The sequence below is a fragment of the Pseudonaja textilis genome, chromosome 5 (genome assembly GCF_049901715.1).
Source record: "Pseudonaja textilis isolate UNSWEBS1 chromosome 5, rPseTex1.2, whole genome shotgun sequence".
Classification (NCBI taxonomy): domain Eukaryota; kingdom Metazoa; phylum Chordata; class Lepidosauria; order Squamata; family Elapidae; genus Pseudonaja; species Pseudonaja textilis.
The window spans coordinates 54,717,633-54,741,389 of NC_141994.1; the positions used below are offsets into that span (position 1 = coordinate 54,717,633).

Below are 23,757 nucleotides of genomic sequence, written 5' to 3' on the forward strand. Positions count from 1 at the left end.
AGCAAATGAAGTAAAATTCCACAAGCATGTTTTGTGTATTTCCTAATAACAGCATGCACCTAGCTTTATGAAAGGCTGAGAAAAAAACAAGATAATTGCTACTAAGTTCAGATTCCTTAAATAAATAAATAAAATTCTCTATCTGCAAATGACCAACTGAAATTATCATTGTTGACCTGTGCTGTAAATACAATTTTTAGAGAGCATCTAGAGACCCTAGCCAGAGAGTTTTTTGTGGGGAACACATTCTTTTTTTACATAAATAACTGGAAAATATACATTTTACATGAGGCCAGGTGCTCATTAAAGAGTGCTGCATTTTGCCTACATCAAAATCATCACATAGATGGAACAATGATCCAAAATGCACATTTGAAAACCATGAATGTGTCAGGCCAGACATATGAAGACAGCCAGCAAGAAAGAGATTGCAGCATAAAATATAATGTGGGTAACATTGAGTAACTACAGAATGTGGTCATTACGGGGATAAAAGCCAACAATCCTCAAATATTCTTTGGTTGGAATAGAACTATAGCATCTTATCATGCTAAATACTGAAATGCAGGACAGTTTTCCTCTGAATCTCACACTTTACATAGAAAAAATAAAATGGAATGCAAATGGAAATTGAACTGTCTCCTGTTGTCCCTTTGCTTCTGTTTTGTTTTTTATTGTGATTGGTAGGTTCAGATGAATAGCAACACTCCTCTAGATCAATTCAAATATATTTTTGAAAAAAACCTTGGCTCCAGGTATCGGTCGTATCTATTTTTAAGATAAAGCATTGCACTGCCTTGCATTCCCTTTTGTTATTTTGATCTTTGCCCCAACAAACCCTTGCATTCTGTAGCTCTTCCGTGCATGCTTTTAATTCCCAGTGGGCTATTTGGTGGTGTTGGCCTCCCTCGTTTCTCTTTATTTTGCAGTTCATGCAAATGTTATGGTTTTCTTCTCCCTGCTTTCTCTGCATAGATGGTGGTGCTGTATAAGCTCTGTATAACATACTTGCCAATCTTTTAAGATTTTGTAACCTGTGATTTATGTTGTATGAATCTACTCAATTGTGGCTTATTTATAGTTAAAATGACTTGCTATGAAGCATGAATAAAATTATCCTGTTGTTGTTTTTTAAAAGTGCAATTGTTTATAATTTTCCTCTGAGACTCCTGCTCCTTTTCCTCTCTGGACACTTTTTGCTTTCTTTCGTGCTGCTTAAAAAGCAACAGTGTGACTTAAATAATTAACTCTGTAAACAGAGAAATCTATCCCTCCAAAGCACAATATCCAGGAACTATTTGTCCTTCTAAAGTGTGTCTGGCTCCTGCAAGCAGGGTCTGGCTCTGCACATACCAGGGGTTTTATCTTTTGTTAGGTTTGAGGAGGGGAAGGAACGGAGGCAAAGATTTGTCCTGTGCCAATGACCCATAGTAAGAGGGATTAATTTCTTTCAAGGCAATACAAAACTCTCTTCTTTAGCCTCTCTTCCTCCAAATTATAGAGCATTTATTTGCATTTATTGCTTCCCTTACTTTAAATCCTGTCAAATTCACTATCAAACCAGAGAGTAAGCTAGTTGTCTAGGTGCATTACCAATGATATTGTCAGTTCTGATTAATCAGGGGTCCTTGGCAGGCTTATGGCCAATTAGAATTTACCATAATAAGGGGGTGACAGCTGGTGTTGCTAAGCAACAGCTGTCTATAGAACTAAAGAAGCCAGACACATTTAGATGCTACTGTCGAGTTCAACAGCAGCATGTCAAAATAACATAGGCTTCTGTCCAGCAATTTTATTTCCTAACCAAAGAACAGGCAATGGAGTGAGAAACATATTTCCTTTTCAAGAATATGATTCTGAGGGGGGGAAACGATCTCCTTCTTATATCCTTTGGAGATGAATTTTCAGCAATGGAGATGCTATCTTCATTTTCAATTAAGAGAACATATTAATGAACCTAACGTTTATCCCACCATAAATTAAGTCTCCAGATGCTTGATGAGTGGATATAGAGAAATCAGCTATTAGACTAGTGAGCAGGAGAAATTAACACCCCCAAACACTTTCAGATGCCCTCTCTATAAGTGCGCTATAATCTGGAAAAATTAAGTCTGGAATGATCTGTTTAAAAGACAGCAAGAGTTCTTTTTCTAAGACAGGCAATGGTTAAAGCCAAGTTACCAATGAAAGATTAATTACCATTCCTTAGCAGTTATCTAGGCAAATCCCACTCTTAGCAGAAAACAGGATCCAAATTTTCAGTTGGTTTGAGTAAAATAGGTATTAGGTTAATGGGATTATATTGATATATTGCATTTCAAGTTCTTGTGTTAATCTGAGCTGGAAGAACTATTGCTTTCCTGGAAAAGCCCAATAATACTATGCAGTTGGCAAAGTAAAAAAATCAACATTTTTGTGGGGAGCTGGATAAAAATAGGCATGTGCAAGAAAAATTCTCATTTTATTTGTTTGTAAATACAGTTTTATATGTGTGGGCCCAGAGAGTTATTCTTAGAAATACGTCTGCATATATTGCAACAAGTCATATGAAAACAATAAATAAACATACAAATGAAGGGAATTAGAGAAATAGCTTCAGGCAGTTCTCATTTAGAAAGCTAAAGTAAGATCATAAACACAGTTGCGATTTCTCTAAACATCCATTCTGTTTAACAACCAAGTTAAACTGTGATAGCTAAATGAGGTCTATCAGCACAAGCTTTAATTTAAGGGTGGGTAACCTGCAGGGCCGCTGAGAGGATTATTAAGTGCTGGAACAAGACTAAAATGGGTCCCCTCACCTACGCATTAAGTTAACATCTCCCCTCCCCACCACCCTGTGGATTTCATGTTACTCCTTGAACTAACTCCTAACCAACCGAGAGGCTCGTTAAAAAACAAAAAGGAGGGGGGCTGCCAGGGCAGCATAGCAGATCAGGAAGCGGGGTGGGTGGGTGAGGACGAAGTACAGAGAAGCAATGTTGGAGTCCGTGCAGCCCACAAGTAGATGTTTTTTACGGACTGGGAGAAAAATGATTCACTCTAGTCTATATGAATGAAAGAAAAGTGATGCTTCCCTTGCCTGCCCCCCTCTCCTCCTCCAGTTTATCCTCCTGTGTTTTAAAGCGACCTCTTGCCAGTTATCCTTTGGCATGGCTGGCGTGCATAGATCCTCCAACTAAGCCAACAGTGGCACCTCCTTCCTTTTCCCATGGAGGATTTCAACAGGGTGAGAAGTGGGTGAGGCGAACATTGCTGCCACTGCTGCACAGGAAGGGCACACCTTTCTTGCCGTTTGCCCTCTGATGAGTTGATATGATCCAGCTTCAGAGTGTTTTGTTATGAGCCGCCGCCACCATCCCCCACCACCACCCCTGCCTGGCCGCATCCAGGTTGATACACCGTCCCTCTGTTTTTATTTTTAAAAATTTGGTTTTGTAAAATATTTTTTAAAAAAAAATTCCTCTTCATGGACCCCCTTTGAGCTCCATGAGCCCTGGAACAATGTACTGGCTGACTCCCTCTCTCCTCAGGCCTGCTAACCTGCAGCCAATCCTCTTTTTAGCAGACTTTGAAACCTCCTCTAGCATCAGAAGCTGAAAAGTGACAGCACTATTTTCCACTATTTGAGTTGGGAAACAGATGAAGAAATATAAAATTGTAGGGACTGATGTCGACAAAGCAGTAACAAGCTCTGTTTGGGGCAGCCAGAATGGTTGTGCAAACACTGAACAGGTGCCCTCTTATCACAAGGCTGGGAAAATGTCTACAAAAGACAGCAGGAAAAGTTGGGGGATTTAAAACTTGGGGGTGGGGAAGGGAGGGAAGAGACAGCAAGAGACAGGCAATCTAATTTATGTGTTTTGCATATATATGATTTCTTTCCTAAGCTGTCTATGAAACATCTGTTATTGGCTATCCTAGTTGATTTTATGGACAGTAGAAATGTATTTTTGTGTCCAATATGCAACCTGAGATTTAGGTTAAAACAGATTTAGGTTAAAATAAATTAAAAACCGAAGAACACCCCTACCACAACAAAGGCCAACTCACATAACTGATGTGGTCCACATAACGTAGTTTGTGACCACCATATATTAACATACACAGCTCTTCCTATTCTAACACAAGCAATCCAGAGATGGATTCTCTTCATTTGCAAAACACAGAACATAGATTCCAACTATTTACTCTAAGCCTTCGTTCTCAAAGGTATTTTTTTTTAAAGAAAATGCACTTTTAATGATACATCATTGAGGAAATCTCAGTTTTATATACTAAAAATGAAGTGTTTAAAAGTTCTGGTAGCTTTACTTTTTTGGGCACTCTAAGGAAACAAAATACATAATGTCTTGTGGTAACTTCAAAGGCCAACAAATGCATTTTTGCATAAAGTTTCACTATCAAAGGCCATGTGCACTATAATCCCTGCAAGCTTGTGCACTAATAAATTGATTCTTTTTTAAACTGCCACAACAATTTTAAAGTCATTCATGTAATCTCATGTGATTTATTAATTTTTAATGTGCCACAAAATTCCTTATTTTGATGCAAAAAGATTAATAAAGTCTGCCCCCTGGGAAGCTCTTGAAGAAAATATATGCTTATATAAGCAGGGAAAAACCAAGTCAGGAAATTTCCCATTGGCACTGTGAAACTGGTTACTTATTTCCACAGTGGTGACTTACAACATCATTTGGCATTATTCAATATCCCTATGCCAAAGTAACAGTAATAAGGATAGGCTTTTCTTTGCTGCACTGATGCTTTGATAATGTTATGTCACTATAGGAAAATGGCCTAAGGTATTATGAAACCAATTAGATCAAGCTATTGGATAAAACAAGCTTGTGAAACATAGAGACATATCACATCACATCACGTAGGGACCATGGCAGGAAAGGAGTATTTTGAATCCCTGCTTTCCTCAAGAGGTTGTTAGATAACAAAGGACTGATTGATTGGTGCAATGTTTTTAAAAAGCTTACATCCACAGCAAATAACAATTTGAACTCATGCAGTTTCATGTACAATTTTTTTTAAAAAAATTGCAACTACTCACCTCAAAAATTCAGCTGCTACAGTTTTGGCAATAATAGGATGTATGCTTTTTATGCATGCCCTAAATTAGGGGTGTCAAACTCAATTTTATTAAGGACTGCATCAGGGTTATGTTTGTCCTTGGGGGGCAGTGGGGGCTGTGGGCAGGGTGGCCATGGCCAGCTTAACGTTACTTGTGTCAGGGCACCTGTGGTAGCCAGAGTGCTCTGCCAGTGAAAATGAGCTCCCAAGCTCTGTTTTCAGCTGTGATGGCCTCCTGCAACCCTCTGGCACAGAAAACAGAGCTCGGGAGGACCACACATGACCCCCACGAGCTCCGTTTTTCATTGGCAGAGGCACCATGGGCCGGTCCTTTGCTGTTTCCAGGGCGGCCCTGTGGGCTTCATCTGACCTGTGGACTTTGGGGATTGACATTCCTGCCCTAAATGCAATGGACGTTGTGTTGCACTGTTCTTCTGAACCTACTGAATAGCAAGTATCATCACACATGAAAGTTGTTCTAGTTGAGATTTTGGCAAAGGAACATTAACCAAACATTTCTGCCAAATATATACTGAACTATTATGTGGAAATTGTTCTTCCTATGTTTATAGATATTTTCCAACTTTTGGGGAACTCCATAGTGGTATATAAATTTCTAATGTCATATCCTTTGGGGAGGGAGATATATCAATCACAGGGAGACCAAATCTGATAGAAAAATACAGACAAAATACATATAGGTCATTTGTCCACTTGAAACAAAGCTCATTCATTTTCTCATTAAACACCCCAGAAATCCTTCTCCTTAAAGGAGCAGTGATTCTGCAAAGGGCAACCAGAAAGGCATTAACTGTGTTGCAGTGGATGAGTTTTTATCTAATAGTGCACATTTAAGAAAGACGAAGCAGAAAGAAAAAGAAAAGGGTTTTATATGTGCGAATGTGACACCTGCCTGCATCTTACCTCCTTTATCTTTGCAATACTGAAGGCTGGGGTCAATATGCTCCGGACCTTTTCCCACTTCTCATCACGCAACATGACAATGCTGTCTGCAAATGGCTTAAAAACCAAATCTGGACTCTAATTGAAGACAAAGATAGAACAGTATCAAAAACAGACAAATCTTAGTAGCAATTTAATAATTGAAGAATAAGTACACTATGTTAAATACAAAGTAGGATAATAATGTTCAGATTCTAGAATTCTGAAAAGTTGTATATTGGTCTGCCTGCACACCCTTCTTTGTGTTGTACACGTACTATAATTCCGGAATGCAGAAGACCCCTGAAAAGTTATGGCATGGATTTCTTTTCCAAGGAACTTTCCTTTGGACTGTACAGGTTATATTCAGTTCCCAAAGCCTCAAGTGTTAATGCACATTGGGGGTTTCTTGTAACTATATAGATATTCCATTGCAAGTTCCTGTAGAGGTATGATTTCATTGCTCTGGAACAATAGTGCTGTCCACAATTGTTCCTACTGGGAATTTTGTGAACCTCCAAGAAAAACCATGATTTTAAAATTCAGAACTAGTAGAGACTTATTCTAAAGAAAGATTGCAAAGACAAAACTTTAGGAGTCCAAGATTTAATACCACTGACTTTAGTTAAGCTTAAATTCAATTTATCTAGGTTTAAGCAAGATGAGAATATTATTACGACAATTCAACATTTCAGTAATGTTATATGAGAACTGTTAAGCTGTTGAATTATTGGAAACTTTAGAAATGTATATTAGTTTTAATAGCATTTTTCACAATGCTAGAGACAGATAAAAATCAGAATGCTGCATCTTGGACCTCACCCATTCATATAGTGCAAATTCCAGCTATGTCCCCAGGTCATCTCATCCGTTTTCTAATATAAGCTGTTGGCCACAGGGTGGACACTTTACCCTAAGAAACTGCAGTGAATGATCTCAAAAAGCTATGCCCCATGTAATGTGTGCAGGGGAATGTATCACTAATACAGAGTCAAGAGGACACAGCTAACAAGTGTGCTATACAGATTTCTGCTCTGAGAAACCCTGGTTCTCAATTACACTCCAACAAAATTGAGGTACATTTAAATTTGTTGCCCAGCAGCATCACTAAAAAAAAAAGCAGCACTCCACACTGCAATATTTATTGCAAATCTGTTGTGACTTGTCATTCTGATCAATGGTTGTAATAAAGAATGGATCTGTTCTGGCCTAAATGCATACCAACTGAGCATTCCCTTCAGATCCCTCTTCAAAGTCTCTGTTTTTCTTAAAGCACTACAGAACTCCTTAGCTCTGAATCCCATACAGTATAACCAATCCCAAGTCAGGTTTTTAAAATTTATTTATTTAAAAGATTTATACAGCTCATCTTAAGCAACTTAGGACAGCTCTCAATATTTTTTCCATGCCTCTATATCGTTCTCCTGCAATTCCTATATCAAACATTAACTTAATCGTTCATGAGGCAAAACCCTATCCATTTATACTTTTCTAATAGGCTTTGATATCATCTGTCTGTAAATACTAGGCTCTATCTCCTTTCAAACTGGAAAAGTCAAGCTAATCAACCAGTTATGCCTTTCTACAGGATATTCCATTCTGTGTTCCTCACCCACTTTCTAGGTTACTGTTCTAACTATCCTTCTACATTCCGTGATTGCTGACATTCCTCAAACCCCATTAGGCATTTTTAAACTAGCAGTTGTTCCTTTAAAATGTATTTAGCAAGCTATAGTGGATTGCTGCTACTGTTATTGCTTTGGTATTTTCGCAATCCTTAGTGTTCTCTGGAGATGGGAGATACTTCTTTATTTCTCAGTCTGAATTGTCAGGTTGTCAATACTCAGTCACACTTGAGGAGTGTGATAATTGCCATTTCTATATTCCATAATTATAAACTCTGAAGAAATAGTACACTGAGTCCAACAGAAGAAGTAAAAAAAAAGCTTGAAAGAAAAAAGAAGTTTGTACTTTAGTGAATTTATTTACCACAGTAAATAAATTATAATAGTAAATTTATTAATCAAATTTATACAACCATCCATTTTAGCAAAACAACTCCTGGTGGCACACAAACTCATACAATTGAATATATTTCTTAGATATTTTTCCTACTGAAATTTTATTTGGTAGAACAAAAGCATGCATGCATTTAAAAATGTCTTGCTTTGTTAATGAATCATAAGTATATTTATAATCAAGAGTATTTACAGTGAGTAATGATTGTACTAAGAAACCATTCCTGTGTGTAAAGAAATGCTATGAACAATATCATCCCTTAATTAATACTTTTCCTTGCCAGATATTACATATGTAGAAGAGAAATAGCCAGGGACTCTACTTCAGTTTCATTTCTTTCTTTTCTCTACCAAGTTACAACTAGTAAAATGAAAATGCTACGTGACATAGAATCATTGTGGTGAAATGCACTTCTCCCTCAAGGCATCCAGTGAGATGCAATACGTACATAGACAAAGCACCCAACCAAAATCATCTGATCCTCTTTTACATGATTATTCTCCCTCTTAATCTGTATCATGTTTAAATCTTACTCATGACTTGAACTAATTCACAAGTTTCTTCAGAAGCTACCATTATTCTCCTTCAACCCAATATATCCTACCAAGGTGTTCTTGTAGAGCAGGGAGGACTGTGTACATTGCCCTGAACACCTGGACAAAAGGTAGGATATAACCTGCAAATAAATAAATAGTATCTAGGAAATAGTTCTTCAGCACTTAAAGGCAAGTGCCTTAAAAAAAGAGATGAGCAATACAGTGTGTCCCATTAAGTGCCCAACTTTTACTTTCTGAAAGCTGGTACATCCATAATTAGTGGATTTGGAGTAGCACAGTTTTGAAGCTTTTTTTTTTAAACAATATCCACTAAAATTGTAGATCTATTCTTCCAGTAAAAAAGAAACAAACCAACATCACACAGTTGCATACAAAAAAGCAGAGGGAGACAAACTGTGTATCACCATATGTCCTCTGGAGCCTTCAAAGGACTAGCACAACCTTGACATAGGGAATATGTGTTTTTTCCCTTCCTTATATCTCTTTTCACCACTATTATGTTGGGACATAATGACATTGGCAGAGTGTTTCTCAATCTCAGGAAACACAAGATGTGTGGCCTTCAATTTCTGGAATATACCAATCCACTTATTACAAGTTTTCTCTTCATTCAAGCTGAGTCCGTACAAGATGAACAAAGGAACTCAGCCCATAGACTTGTATTTTAAGATACTGCCTAATAAAAAAGTCAAGAGTATAAACAAAAACCCTTGAGGCTTTCCCCCCCTGTCACATCTTAGAGCCAATGTTAAAAGATACATCACTTTAGCACAGTTACACATGTCATATTTTTCCTGAAAAAAGAAAGACAAGTAAACACAAAAATGCCAGTCAGTAAAATACATGTTTTCTCCTTTTGAAAAAAAAAGGGGGGGCATACATCTCAGCAGGCAAAGCTATGAATAGTTACAATTTATTAATACCTGGCTGTGATAATCCTGTGATAAACAATCAAAGTGCTTGTTTATAACTTCAGAATGAAAGCTGAAGAAATGAATGCAAAGACAACCCTAAGGCTATGGGGCATGCTTCTATCCTTCTGAACTCAGAGAAAGTGGCGTGAACGTGTTCAAATGATGCTGATTTAAAATTGGATTTCTGAAAGTCTCCTGCTTCTGCAGTTGTCAGTAAAGAGGTTCATAAAGAAAGCCTCCTTTGTGTTCACACCAGCTTTGTGTATTTAGCTTTCTTGCTGACAATATGGCAATTGTTTATTGTCTTGAGATATTTTCTACCCTCCAGTCGAAAACCACAATCTTCCATCTAAATATTAATGAGGTTCAACCTTGCTTGGCTTTCTGAGATCATCTAAGATCACTTTGGTGCAGTCACCCAGCTAAGAAAGCAGAAGATAGAAGATAATTGCAGTAGAATAAAAGAATTAAGTGGACCATGATGGCCGGACAGTATAGCTTCAGCTGCATTGCTAGCATTGGATGTCTACTGGTCACTGATAAGACTGATTGATTGTGCTTTAATGTCATTCAATAACAAGAGTTCTTTGGCTAAGATGTCAATGGACATCTCTTCTGCTCCATCAAATGATGTCTTTTTTCAGCTGCAGCTCTATCAGTTCAGAACTTCCTCCTAATACACTTTTATGCTACCTCTTTTTTCCACAAATCTCTCCCAAAAACCTTTAGTATCAAGTCCACCGAAAGTAAGCAAAGTCCATGTAAGTAAATCAAATTTATATTCCTCCTTCTATCTACTGAAATTAAGCCCAGTTAAATGTAACAAATGAGACAGGATATTTTCCTTGTTACATTATTTCCAACCATGCAATCTTCTGTTTCTTTATACAGAACTTTAGATTATAAACCACTTGGATGAAAGATACATTTTTATTTTTGTCCTATAACTGCCATGCAGAATAAGAGTTGTACACAAATTGTTGAATAATGTCAAGATAAAGAGAGAACTTAACAGACGGTAGCTTTTACTGCTAAGAAACCAATAAACATTTGTAGGTAAAAAAAAATCTGTTTACACATGTTGTCACTGTATGGCAGTAGCAAAACTGAGTTAGATCAAATTAGATCTGGAATTAAAGATATTTTCAAGGTCTGCCAGTTCGGTAATACTTAGAGATCATGTAATTTACGATATCATCCATTCGTATTCATGTTAGCTCCCAATAACTGTTGGGAGCTAACATCTTTATTTTCTTTATTTTAACATTTTTATTTTTCTTATATGTATCCATGTATTCATAACTATGTTTTTACTTATATCTATTATCTTGTAAGCAATTGACAAACCAAAATAAATAAATAAATAAATAAATCTCTGAAAAGGATATCACGAGGGCAGCCACATTTTCCAAAATCAGTTAATCCCATTTCTACTCCTGCCTATTTATTTATCTGCATATTAAATGCATGTGGTCATTAAACTCAAAACAATGTAATTGTGGGTAGTTTGTAAAAAAAAAGAATCAAATAAGAACAGTATCAGGCACTCATATTCATATCATCATTGGTTGTGGCTGAGTGTGGGTCTTTCCCCACTCAATTCTACCCACAGAATAAAGCTTCTAAGGCACAATTATGCCATTATTGAATGTTTAATGCATTATACGGATGCAATCTTTATTGTCTTGAAAAGAAACAAACTGTGTAAGTAAAACTTTACTGTAAAATGAGAGGTTTCAACCCCACAGAAACAACTCATGCAGAGAGATAATGGGTAATTCCTTCAAGCATTAAACAGCCTGCACCAAGTATAGATTCACTAACACTGAGCACTGAGTTATGCCAACATTCCTAAGTTTGGAAAACTAAAAGCAGTGACTCAAATTGCTCACAGGTTCTAATAATATTTCATTATTTAATGAAAACTTATCGGAAGTTGCCTATGGAGAGGAGTTTCTTATATGTCAGATAACTGGGTATTAATATTAAAAGAGGTATTCAACACAGGCCTGCTGACTGCAGAGGGCAAACAAACGAGCTGCTTCCAGCGATGATCAATAGGTCAGATCATGTGTTATTCAGCATACACAGAGAGGATTCATATAATGGTGGACTTTTTTTAATTGCCTCCACAACTTGGGCAACTCCAGGAGTCAGTTCAAGAAATCTTCACCCATTTTCACCAATGCAACAGCTTTTGCAAAAATACCTCATTGTTCTTCAACAATAGTTAGCTGCCACAACAATCAATAAAAATATTGGGTGGCTTCTTTGGTCAATGCCCCTGGGATGAGTCTTTAAAGATTGCAACCCACCTGCAGAGTGAACACTTTTGAGAAGGAAATGCAAACAGCTGACACACAATAGAAGTTAAATGTCAAATAAAGGTTTCCACTTTGAAGTGGGGAGGGCTCCAAAGCCACCTCACTGACTATATTATTTTCTTGTGCAAAAAAATACTAACAGATTTCTAGCCGTATTGCCATTTTTTGGTATCTCGGTAATCTTGGCTTGTCCTTAAGGGGAAGGATTAATCACTGTATCCTCTGTAAACAGACACGTAAGGAATGAAAATGGAGTAGCATTTATTTGAAATGCAGCTCAGCATGTTGGTGCATTCATATAGACCGAAATGATATAATGGTTCAAGTATGAGATCACAGAAATCCATGCTCAATCCCCACTTGGAGATTATGTTCATGGAAAGACCTTGTGCCAGTCATTCAGTCTAATTAGGCTTTTTACCCTGAGTTTTTTTTCTTTTTTTGAACAAGGGTACAATAAACTTGCAATAAATAAATGGACCTTTTAAACGTAGGCTTAATCAAGTCTCAATGTACTCTGCTAATAATTCTGCACTTCATTTCACATTCCTTTCCAAGCAGATTTAATTCATTACCATATTACAATTATAACCTGTATTTCAATAAGATGATTCTCAAGAGGCTCTATGACAGTTACTTACTAAATCGCAAGAAAGACTTAAAAAAGCATGGAATATAAAAACATACCATGGCAATTAAATAGCAGACCAGCAGTAAAAAAAATGCCCTCCATGTTAAATGTCACCAAATGCTCAGATACATAGAAATATTTTCAGTTGGCATGTGGAATGCTAACAGAAGACACCCATTAGAAACCTGGCTGCCAGCCAACTTCTGGACACAGTACAAAAAGCTAATTATGACCTGTAAAACTGCATCAATTAAAAAAAACAAAACACCTCAAGCCAAATTATTTTAAGATTGTCTTCTTCTATAAAAGCTGAGATTCTCCAGAAAGTCTCTTATTCTGCTGACATCTTGCATGTGCTTTTTCTAAGTAATAGTGAACTTTCTGTGTGGATTCTGTTCTCTTGTTTTCTGTTCCTACGTGTGCTGAACTCTCAACATTTAACCAGGAAAGCAAGGGAAGTAGTAAGCATGAATAATCTGTACATTTTATCTCTTCTGTTTATGGTAACTCCAAAACAACCTTGGTCATCTCAAAAAGCTAACCATAGCCATGCTTTCTATTTGGATGACTGGTCCTCTGGAAATCCCAGGGCTGGGGGCCAAAAATTAAATCTGAGAGGAAAGCAATAGCAAACCATTTATGTACTGCTACCATAAACACTATGTGGGTAGGGTTACATTATCTCATCAGGGTTCAGTCTAGAGAAAAGAAGGACTAGGGGGGTGGGACATGATAGCAGATTCAGTATTTGAGATGTTGCCACAAAGAGGAGGGGGTCAACTTATTTTCCAAAGCACCTGTAGGTAGGACAAGAAACAATGGATGTAAACTAATTAAGGAGAGAACCAATCTGGAATTAGGGAGAAACTTCCTAACAGTGAGGACAATTAATCAGTGGAACAGCTTGCCTTCAGACATTTTGGGTGCTTCATCACTGCAGGTTTTTAAGATGTTTTTGGTATACTGCAGGGTCTTCTGCTTTAGCAAGGGGCTGGACTAGAAGACCTCAAAGGTACCTTCCAGCTCTATTATGATTATTACCAAAGGGGGTGTCCCTTAACCATATTTACTTTATTAGTTTATTTTACTTCTTTGGTCTCCAAAACAGAAATTCTCACAGAACAGGATTTCTGTCGCAACCAGTGAGCAACCCATGTTTTGTTTCAGACAGATGCTTGGGACTTTAAATGACATTTTATTTTTATTTTATATATTTTATTTTTTTTAGAAATGTCTATAATAGAGCTTTTGTTATTTTACAGCAAAAGCATTTACAGAACTTTGGCTATATACAATTCTCAAGCACCTTTTCTCTAACAAATTTAGACAACAAACTATAAGAGTTGGCAGCATAATTTCTAATTGTTTTCCAACAGAAAAAAGAATACACCTCTAAAATTCCAAAATATCCTCCAACTTCTGTCTAATACCCTACCCCACTCCACCCCTCAGAAAATGTTGGATTAAAGACTTTGGCCCGGAGGCTGCAAAAATAGGTCCTGAGGTACTGAAGAGTCAATACCCCTGAAGTCATATTTCAATAGTTCAGGGAGAAAAACAGTATTCATCCTCTACAGGCGAGATGAGGAATGATGGCCCTTTTATGACTTGTGGACTTCAACTCTCAGAATTCCTGAGCCAGCATGACTGGTTCAGGGATTCTGGGAGTTGAAGTTCACAAGTATAAAAGGGCCATTGTTCCTCACCCCTGCTCTACAGGGCCCAGGAGCAGCCCTTTCTCACTCTACATTCCTCAGAAGATAGAGGAAGAGGAAGAGGTGGAATAAGGAAGAATATAGCTGATGATTTTAATGTTTTCATACTGTAAGCTGCCCAGAGTTGCTTTGAAAGGAGATGGGCAGTAAATAAATTTAATAAATCAATACACATAATAATACTGCATCAATTGTTGCTTTCTCCCCATTCTCAGTAAGTACAGCTACTGCATTTTGAAGGTGTATATCTACTATTTGTGGTTTTATCATGTTAGTATAGTTGGAAGAATTATCTTTCTGGGTTCAGTTCCAAGTGGTGAAAAAGACACTGGAAACATGGAGGCTGTTTGGAAAGATGGTTTAATGGTGGACAAGACCACATGCCTCGGAGCTCCAAAGAAGGAAGGATGATCACATGCTTCAAGATGTTGGGTGAAGAAAAAAGAGAAGGGAAGGGCTGAGATGCTGAGAGTCCCTTATATACCCTCTGTTGGGCCCCACCTTAGTGTTTCCTGTTCCTGTGTAAGAAATTAATCCCATTGGCTGTCAGACTCCCAGGGGTGGGGGTCTTAAATAACTTCGTAGGCTTTGTCTGGACCACATGGCTTCACCTGAGTGTTGGCTGATACAATCTTCCCAGGCCAGGTGGTGAGATGGGTAGAGGCCTTTATTATGTAGAATACTCTGGCTAAGGCCTTAGTGGCCCATTAGCAAAGGTGAAGGGGCTGAGTTTCTGCCTCTCTGAGTTTCTACTCTATTCTTTTTAGGGGAAATATTCTGCCTTTTTAATACTTCCCAGTATATTTCATTTTTCTATGAGAGGGGTGGTAACTTCTCTGCAAGTAGAGAGGCAATCTAAAAATGAACAATGAAATAAAAGGGCATGTTACCATTAACTCTAGTAGGACATATACTTCTTCACGAGCAGAGTAATTTTTAAGTTTGACCAACCTAGCAATAATTTCTGGCAACCATACATGAAATGCCTGTTGTTCACATTTCATTTAGTCCTTTAGATGTATCCTTTTAAAACCTTAGATTGATCCTTAAGAAATATTATATGCAAGATGGCCTCAGATCAACTTTTGTGGGCCAGAAAGACCAGTCTATATTTATCTTCATGTGCGCACATGATAGTTCTCCCTATCCAGCCATAAAATCCAGCATGGCTTGCCAAAAGCATGCTCAAGATCATATGATGAATCTAATAAAGAGACCCTTATCATTTGAGAGTGGCTGAAGAATAATGATCAGCTTCACTGCATTTTTGACAGACCTAAAAGTAAAAACTGTGGTGGAAATAGTGTGATCTGAAATGTGCATATCCTTTTGGAGGGTGAGGGCAATGCTTGACCTCTGAGTCATATCTAGGCAGATGCACTCTTAGAATTGCGTGGGAAGGGCCAGAATAAAAGAGATGAAGTGAGAACAAAAACTACAGTTATGTTAAAATTAAATTGAGCATTAACTGAATGTGACCAATAACTTTACCCACTATGTGGTTAATTCTTTCTCCCTTTTGTCATATTGAAAGTGTAATTTGGTCACAACCTTTAGTGGAGAATGGGTAGTAGGTAGCCTTGAAGATGGAAGTCCTATGTCCATGCTTTAAAAGGATAGCATAGTCACTGAGTTATCTATAACAGCTGGATTGTATATTTTCTGAACGTAAAGTCACAAGTACAATCCAATATTCTAAATGGCACTAAGTTTATTTTATATTTTTATTTACTAATCACAGAAAATCCAGCAATATAAGCAAACTCCAGTTTGTAGAAACTCCCAAATTCAACTTCACTAAATGTCTCTCTTGAGACCATATGGCATTATAAACAGCTCTCCAAAACCTCTGATTATCCAGATGTTTTGGATGTCCTCCAGCCCATTCCGACAAATGAAGTTGAACTCTACATACTTAGCTTTAAACAACTCTTCATGCCCTGCTGAAACTAATGGGAGTTAAGCACATAATTAAAATGCTTTTCTAACTGAGGTTTGCTTCAGAAGTCTGCTTACCAGTCTTTGTTTGAATAAGTGTTTGAATAAGTGTTTCCTAAGTTGCTGACATTCTCATTGTAATGAGTGTGACACAGCTAAAAAATATTTTAACATCAAGGCATTTCTTCCTGCTCTTAAGAGCAGGGAGACTAGCTGACTCCCAGGATATGCTTGTTGAATGAGGATATAGTTTCTTTTTCCTGTGCTTTCATGCAAGGTATAATCCTAATATTACAGCCAGGGATTTTAATAACTCAATAGTAACATGCAATATATTATGGAAAAAAAGATTTGGTTGCACAAAGGCCTACAGAAGCTGACAAAGAGCATCTTATCCCAGTTGCTAATCAGCAGATTAAGCTTTGCTACAGTGTAAGTGACTCTAATGCATGGGGTTCCTCTAAACATTCTGCCATCCAGAATGTGGGAATATTGCATGAATAATGCTGATCATGTGATTGGTCAATCAATGTTTATTGCAATTTGCTGCCAAAGTACCACCCTGGGAATGTAGTGAACAATTCTACCCAGTATGTGTTGGGTGACTGACAGAAAAATCCATCCCTCCTTTTCCCCAGTTATCAAGGATGAGCACAAGGAAGTTTAAAGAAACAAATTACACAGGTCCCTGTAGAAAGAAAAGCTCTCTTGCCTTGGCTCTGAATATGTAGATTTATCAGAGCCCCTCCCTTTTCTGAGTTTTTTTGCACCACAGTATATTTTATTCTAGCAGCTCTTAATTAGTAATTTTAGATACCATAGCTGCTCAGTTTAACTGTTTTATATACTGCTGATTTTAACAATTTTTTTATTTGGATTCTATTATTGCATTTGGTTTAATATGCTGCCCAACACAGCATATTTTTAGAAACACAAAAGAAAAAAAACAAAGAGAAACCAAGAGGATAATGTAGAAACTTAGCACCCACCCCCTCCAAGAAGAATGAAATATTCTAGGAAATATTAAAAAGGCAGAATATTATATTTCCTTAGGTGAGAAAAGGAGAAACATGTTTTTAAAGACAAAGCACCTTCCTCCCTGCCCCCCACTTCAGCTCCAGGGTGATGGGATTAAGACATGGCCCTCAGGACATGATAGGATGAGCCCTCTACCCATCTCACCATATGACACCTGGGAAGATTACATCACCCAGCAAGATTCAACCAAGCTTGGGACTAAAGACAACTTACAAAGTTATCCCTGCATGGCCCTATGGGAGTCTGACAACCAATCAGAATAAATTTCTTTCACAGGAACAGGAAGCAAGTTCAAAGCAAGTTCAGAGGGTATAAATAAATCTCACTCTCGACTCCATGTGGTCAGCTACCCAGGACTTCAAACCACGTGGTCCTGTCCACTATTAAACCATCTTTCCGATCAGCCTCCATGTTTCCTGTGTTGTTTGTTTTCTTCCCACTTGGAACTGAACCCAAATGGACATTTCTTCCAACAATTATAAAGCTGTTAACAGTATTAAAAACCCATTAGTATAATTAATGCAATAGTAAAGATGAGATAGGAAAGCAAGGTCCCAGTCTGACTTTCAAAAAAAATACAGCAAAAAATGTTCAGAGATGTTCTCTAGGACAGAAATACACAACTTTTTCCAGGATGAGGGCTATACTAGCTGTGGCTGTTCTCCAACAAATGTAAAATGGATCCAAAACAATGTTGAATATGGTTTTATTTCAATCTAATTAAATTATAATAACATGCATATTCTCTTGTGGAATATGTAAGATTTTTCCTCTTGATGCACACTGAGAATTACAATGTGGTAACAAGGGATGATCTCCAAAGAGCCATATTGAAAGTCTGTTATTTCTGTTCCAGAAAGAGTCCATTCTGCAGATCATAAGCAGCACTAAATGGAAAACTTCTTCTCTTCTAAGCCATCTGTGGGTGGCAACATCTGGTGAAGAAGTTGTGATATAGATGCTGTCAGCTTTATAACAACCTCAGTAGAGATGCAAGGCAGAAATAGCAAATTACCAAGTTTCTCATACAGCCATATGCAACATTAAATATTTATTTATTTGAAGGCAGAAAATTAGAATATAAGAAGAACAACTGGCTCTTCAACCATAAATATATGAGTGGTAGATAAAATTTTAATAGCGTTAAAAATTACTTGGAACCTTCCTGAGTGTAGACTTCTTTTTACTGTAAGAAATACATCGGACACAAAAGGAATTGCCACTGAAGTGAGCTTAAGGAATGGGTTTTAATTCAGTTCACACCAATTTACATGATTTAGTCAATATAAATATGTGACTATAGAAGCATATATAGGAAAGAAATCCATCCAAGTTTTATTTAAAATCACATGCATTTATCCATTTTTTTCACTTCTAGACAATACAAGAACTAAAATTTAGTTATCATTTGAAGCATGTTTAGTATCATTAATGACAAGCTATTTCAGTTAATCAATTATCTGATCAATTATTAATCAATAAATAAAATGTAAGTTAAGGAAAAATGTACAAAGCATTCTTTGTATTAGAAGATTGTTTGTGAATACTGGATACACGTTTGGAGAAATGTTCACTAAAATGAACCATCATTTTCTATGAATTCAGGAGAATGTACAAATCAACTACAAATAAAAATGGAGAAGGAATTTGAAACACTGAACAAGGGAGTAATGGCCAGTCGGTATTATGCTGAACCTAACATATTTAAAATATTCAAAGTTTAGTGTCAGGAACCTTTATATGTCTCAATGCCACATAGTTTAAATTCACACATTAAAACAATGACTTTTCAAATCATGTTTGCTGAATAAGTTACAAGTTACATAGTTTCACACTTCACAATGAACAGTTCACAGAAGACATTTAAGCAATCCAGTTAAAGTTCTCAAAAATTATCACTTGCAGAACAAAAATAAATGTGTTTAGTTTTTATAGTTTGGTGTACATGTAAACTCTGTGAACTTATTATAAGTGGCTAGGGAATTCTGGGATTTGAAGTCCACACATCTTAAAAGTTGCCAAGATTGAGAAATGCTGGACTATGTAAAAAGAATGAATAGATTCCATTCAGTTGGTGTCTGTTTTAACTTATTTCAGGGCAAATTGGGATTATGGTATTTGGGAAATAGTAGACGGATAATACTTTAGCCACATCTGAATAAGCTCCATCTAGAATAATTGCCCCTGCTGTAAAGAAATAAACTTAATTCTATGCAATACTTGTGCAATTAATATTCTGTCACTTGGATAGGAGAATGAATATATATCCAGCACTTTAAAGTAGGCCCTTATTTAATTACTTTGGAAATGTAATGTTGCTGTTCAATTAATAAATGGTGCATAGGAACATTGCTTTTACTATCTCGTCATTGAAAAATTAGGGATACTGACAATTAGGGCAAGAATTACTCCATTTTGCCTTTCCTTGCTCTCTGGTAGTTAAATGCTTCTAAAAGCATTACAGCTTTCTACAAAAGTGGAGAACAGTCCAGAGAACATTAAATTTGCAGGTCATGGTTTAGAAAACGCAAGTGCAATTAAATTCATCAGAAACAATCCAGGACAATAGGGATCAAAATGAGCAATAGGATTGTGATCATTTGTACCAGTGGTGGGATTCAAAATTTTTTACTACCAGTTCTGTGGGCATGGCTTGGTGGGCGTGGCATGGCTTGGTGGGCGTGGCATGGCTTGGTGGGCATAGCAGGGAAAGGTTACTGCAAAATCCCATTCCCTCCCACCCCACTAACCTGCTTTCCAGCTCCATTCTCCTGTGCAGGGCAACAAAAGAAGACCCAGCCAATCAGCTGGGACTCGGGAGGCAGAGAATAGATGGGGATGGGGCCAGTCAGAGGTGGTATTTGCCGGTTCTCAAACTACTCAAAATTTCCTCTACTGGTTCTCCAGAACTGGTCAGAACCTGCTGAATACCACCTTCTGCTTTATACATTTGGGAAAAGTAAAACTCACTAAACAAACTGAAAATTTCAAAAAAAAAACCCGGATGTCTCATTCCACTGCTTTTGTATGATTTAACTGCTTTGTATTATTTAATTTTTGTGTGCTTTTGTATGATTTATGCCTTGATAAGGCCACACGTGGAATATGCATCCGGTTTTGGTTGCTACAATGTAAAAAAGATGTTGAGACTCTAGAAAGAGTGCAGAGAAGAGCAACAAAGACGATTAGGGGAAGCTAAAACATATAAAGAACAGTTGCTGGAACTGGGTATGTCTAGTTTGATGAAAAGGAGGATTGGGGTGATATGATAGCAGTGTTCCAATATCTCAGGGGCTGCCATAAAAAAGAGGGAGTCAAGCTATTCTCCAAAGCATCTGAGGACAGGATAAGAAGCAATGGGTGGAAACTAATCAAGGAGAGAAGTAACCTAAAACCAAGGAGAAATTTCCTGACAACACAATTAATCAGTGGAACAACTTGCCTCCACAGGTTGTAAATGCTTCAACACTGGAAGTCTTTAAGGAGAGATTGGATAACTATTTGTCTGAAGTGGTATAGGGTTTCCTGCCTAAGCAGGGGGTTGGACTAGAAGACCTCCAAGGTCCCTTCCAACTCAGTTATTCTATTTCTATTAACTGTAACTAATTGGATAAATATTAGTTTTCTGGAGTCATTGTTATACTTTTTCCCCTACATACATTTTGACACTTTAAAAGTACACAAATCAATTCTAAAGTATTTCTACTTTTGTATAAGCATCTTTCATCTGTATCTTCCTGGCAAACATCATAAGTTTTGATTAACTATCAGAACTTCTTTCAATGAGAGCATTCCATCATAATAAGCATCTATAAGCACTTGTTTTAGTTGGAAGGATATAACCACAGATTTAGTTTTCCCAAACTAATTCAATGATTGTAAATTAATTGGAAGACTTTCTAAGAGATAGAAATAACACACATAGAAATACACATAAATTTCATATTGTACAAAACCTACAGCAACCTTTGGTCCAAAGTTTAAAATCCTAGGTCTGCCTCTTGGATCATTTGAACCGTGGTGGCGCAGTAATTAGAGTGCAGTACTGCAGGCTACTTCTGCTGACTGCCAGTCGCCTGCAATTTGGCAATTCAAATCTCACTTAGTTCAAGGTTGACTCAGCCTTTCATCCTTGCGAGGTGGATAAAATGAGGACCCAGATTGTTGAAGGCAATGTGCTGACTCTATAAGTCAGCTTAGAGAGGGCTGTAAAACACTGTAAAGTGGTATATAAGTCTAAGTGCTATTGCTATTTCTCCATACCTGCACCAAACCGATCATTGTAGAGCTTGGCTATTGTTATTTTATGCCAATAAAAACATCAGTTAAAATGTTCCCTCAAATTAAGAACCAAAAGAATGAAACCAAAATAATAACATTTCAGTGTGGCATTAAAATGACAGTGAAAAAACATAACACATAGGAAATAAAATTAATACTTTAGAGATGGTCCTCAATTTATGAACACAATTGGGACCAGAATAACTGTTGTTAAGTGAGTTGTGCCTGATTTTACAACTATTTTTGGCATGGTTGTCAAGGGAAATATTTGTTAAGTGAATCAGGTTCAGTTAGTTGCAGTGGTTCAGTGAATCTGGCTTTCCCCATTGACTTTCCTGTCAGAAGCTGCTTTGGAAGGCTGCTAATGGTGATCACATGACCCCAGGATGCTGCAATCCTCATAAATACACGTCAATTGCCAAGCGCCTGAATTTTGATCCTGTAATTGTGGGGAATGCTGTGATGGTTGTAAGTATGAGGACCCCATTGTAAGTCACTTTTTTAGGTGCCCTTGTAGCTTTGAATGTTCACTAAATAGTTGTAAATTAAGGACTACCTGTATTACACTTCGTAACAAGTACAAAAACATATATTCGGCACAACAATCTGCAGTCAATTCCATATGATACTAATATATCATAATATACAGATAGACAAATTCTGATTGAATGTTAAGGAAAACATACTAATATAAAGAACAGTTTAGTAGTGCAACTAGTCACCCATTTGTCGGGGATAGTTTAAGTTCGATTTTCCCACTAAGCAGGGAAATTTGATTCATTAATATCATTAATAGCTAAATGGGTCAGTTAAATCAGGATCCTCTTCTCCTTCCCTTTTTTATTAAAGAAACCATGAAAGTTCCTGCAACTGCTTGAATGCACACTGTTTAATTAAGGGTAGTAGGGGTTTGGAGAAAATGTATCTCTGATAAAGAAAGCTGGCTAGAATTAGTGGGAAGAAGGCAATCAAAAGCCGAATATATTAGTACCACTGTTCCTCTTTTATTGTAATTTTTTTAAAGGAGTAGGAGTGACAAAGGGAAGAGTTTGTTGTAACTAAGCACACACACAGAATGTTCAATGTTTAATACACAGAGCCCTACCTATAACAGGTGAACACCATCAGAATGGCTAGTTACGATTCACAGAAAATATTTAGATTAATTTAAATTAATTTTACTTTGTTAGAGTGAGCTAGTACTAATGATTACTTTGTCTCCAGACTTTAATGTGTTTCAAGGTTGAAATCTACATTAATTCATACAAAATAATAAATATTTTTATATTGTTATTTTTGTTCATTCTTGCTTTGTTAGCTGCCCAATAGTTATTCTGGTGACTGGATGGCTTTATAAATTAAGTTTAAACAAATGAGTTATAACCCAGTTTAGTTCATGTGTATGTTAAGGAGAAAAAGATTAGGCCATTACAGGTAGTCCTCAACTTACATGAGTTTGCTTAGTGACTGTTCAAAATTATAACAGCGCTGAAAAAGGTGACTTATGACCATTTTTCACACTTATGCCCTTTGCAGCATTCCCTTGGTCATGTGATTTACATTCAGATGCTTGAAAACTGACTCACATTTATGACAGTTACAATGTCCCATGGTCACATGATCAACTTTTGTGATCTTCTGACAAGCAAACTCAATGGGGAAGCTAGATTCACTTAACAACACTTACTAATTTAACAACTGCAAAGATTCACTTAACAGTGGCAAAAACAGTTGTATAATAGGGCAAAACTTCACATCTTCGCAAAATTTTGGCTCAATTGTGGTCATAAGTCGAGGACTACATGTACTGCCTCCCTAATAATAAAGTGGATAAAAATGGAATATACTTAGTTCTACAGGAAATTAACACTCTGTTTGTTGTATTTAGTTGTCTTTATAAAGTAGACACACCCGCAGGAAATCTTACTGCTATCTGGATTCATAGCTTCCTTCCAGGCCTGCTGCAAATACTGCACATGTAATTAATCTAGGCCTCCCCAAAAAATCATAATTAAAAAAATGGGAGGAAAGCCTAAAATGCTTTTCTGAAGAACATTCAAAGGAAATTTACATGAAGATCTGGCAAAGCTAAAGCAAGTAAATATAAAGATACAATCTAAGAGCCTGATGCCCACAAAGGCACAGGAGGCTGAAGTTTAAACTTGACTCTCTTCCTCATTAGATTGATCAGAAGATTACCCCGAAATCTACTTTTAGAGTTGCTGTTTTGGTTCCGGCAAAACAAGTTAAGAGAAAAATGATCAACCTGTTGGAAAGCAGAAGATAAAAGCACAGGTGGAACAAAAGTAAGCATTT

General features: G+C 37.0%; 1 protein-coding gene across 3 annotated transcripts in view; it reads right to left on the bottom strand.

The window, feature by feature from the left end:
* TBXAS1 (thromboxane A synthase 1) overlaps positions 1-23,757 on the bottom strand; it is a 229,176-nt gene that overhangs the window by 93,086 nt on the left and 112,333 nt on the right. For all 3 annotated transcript variants that reach the window (XM_026725639.2, XM_087934948.1, XM_087934949.1), the window contains one exon: positions 6,007-6,123. In XM_026725639.2, the coding sequence (XP_026581424.2) occupies positions 6,007-6,123 (117 nt within the window). The remainder of the gene's footprint in view (positions 1-6,006; positions 6,124-23,757) is intronic.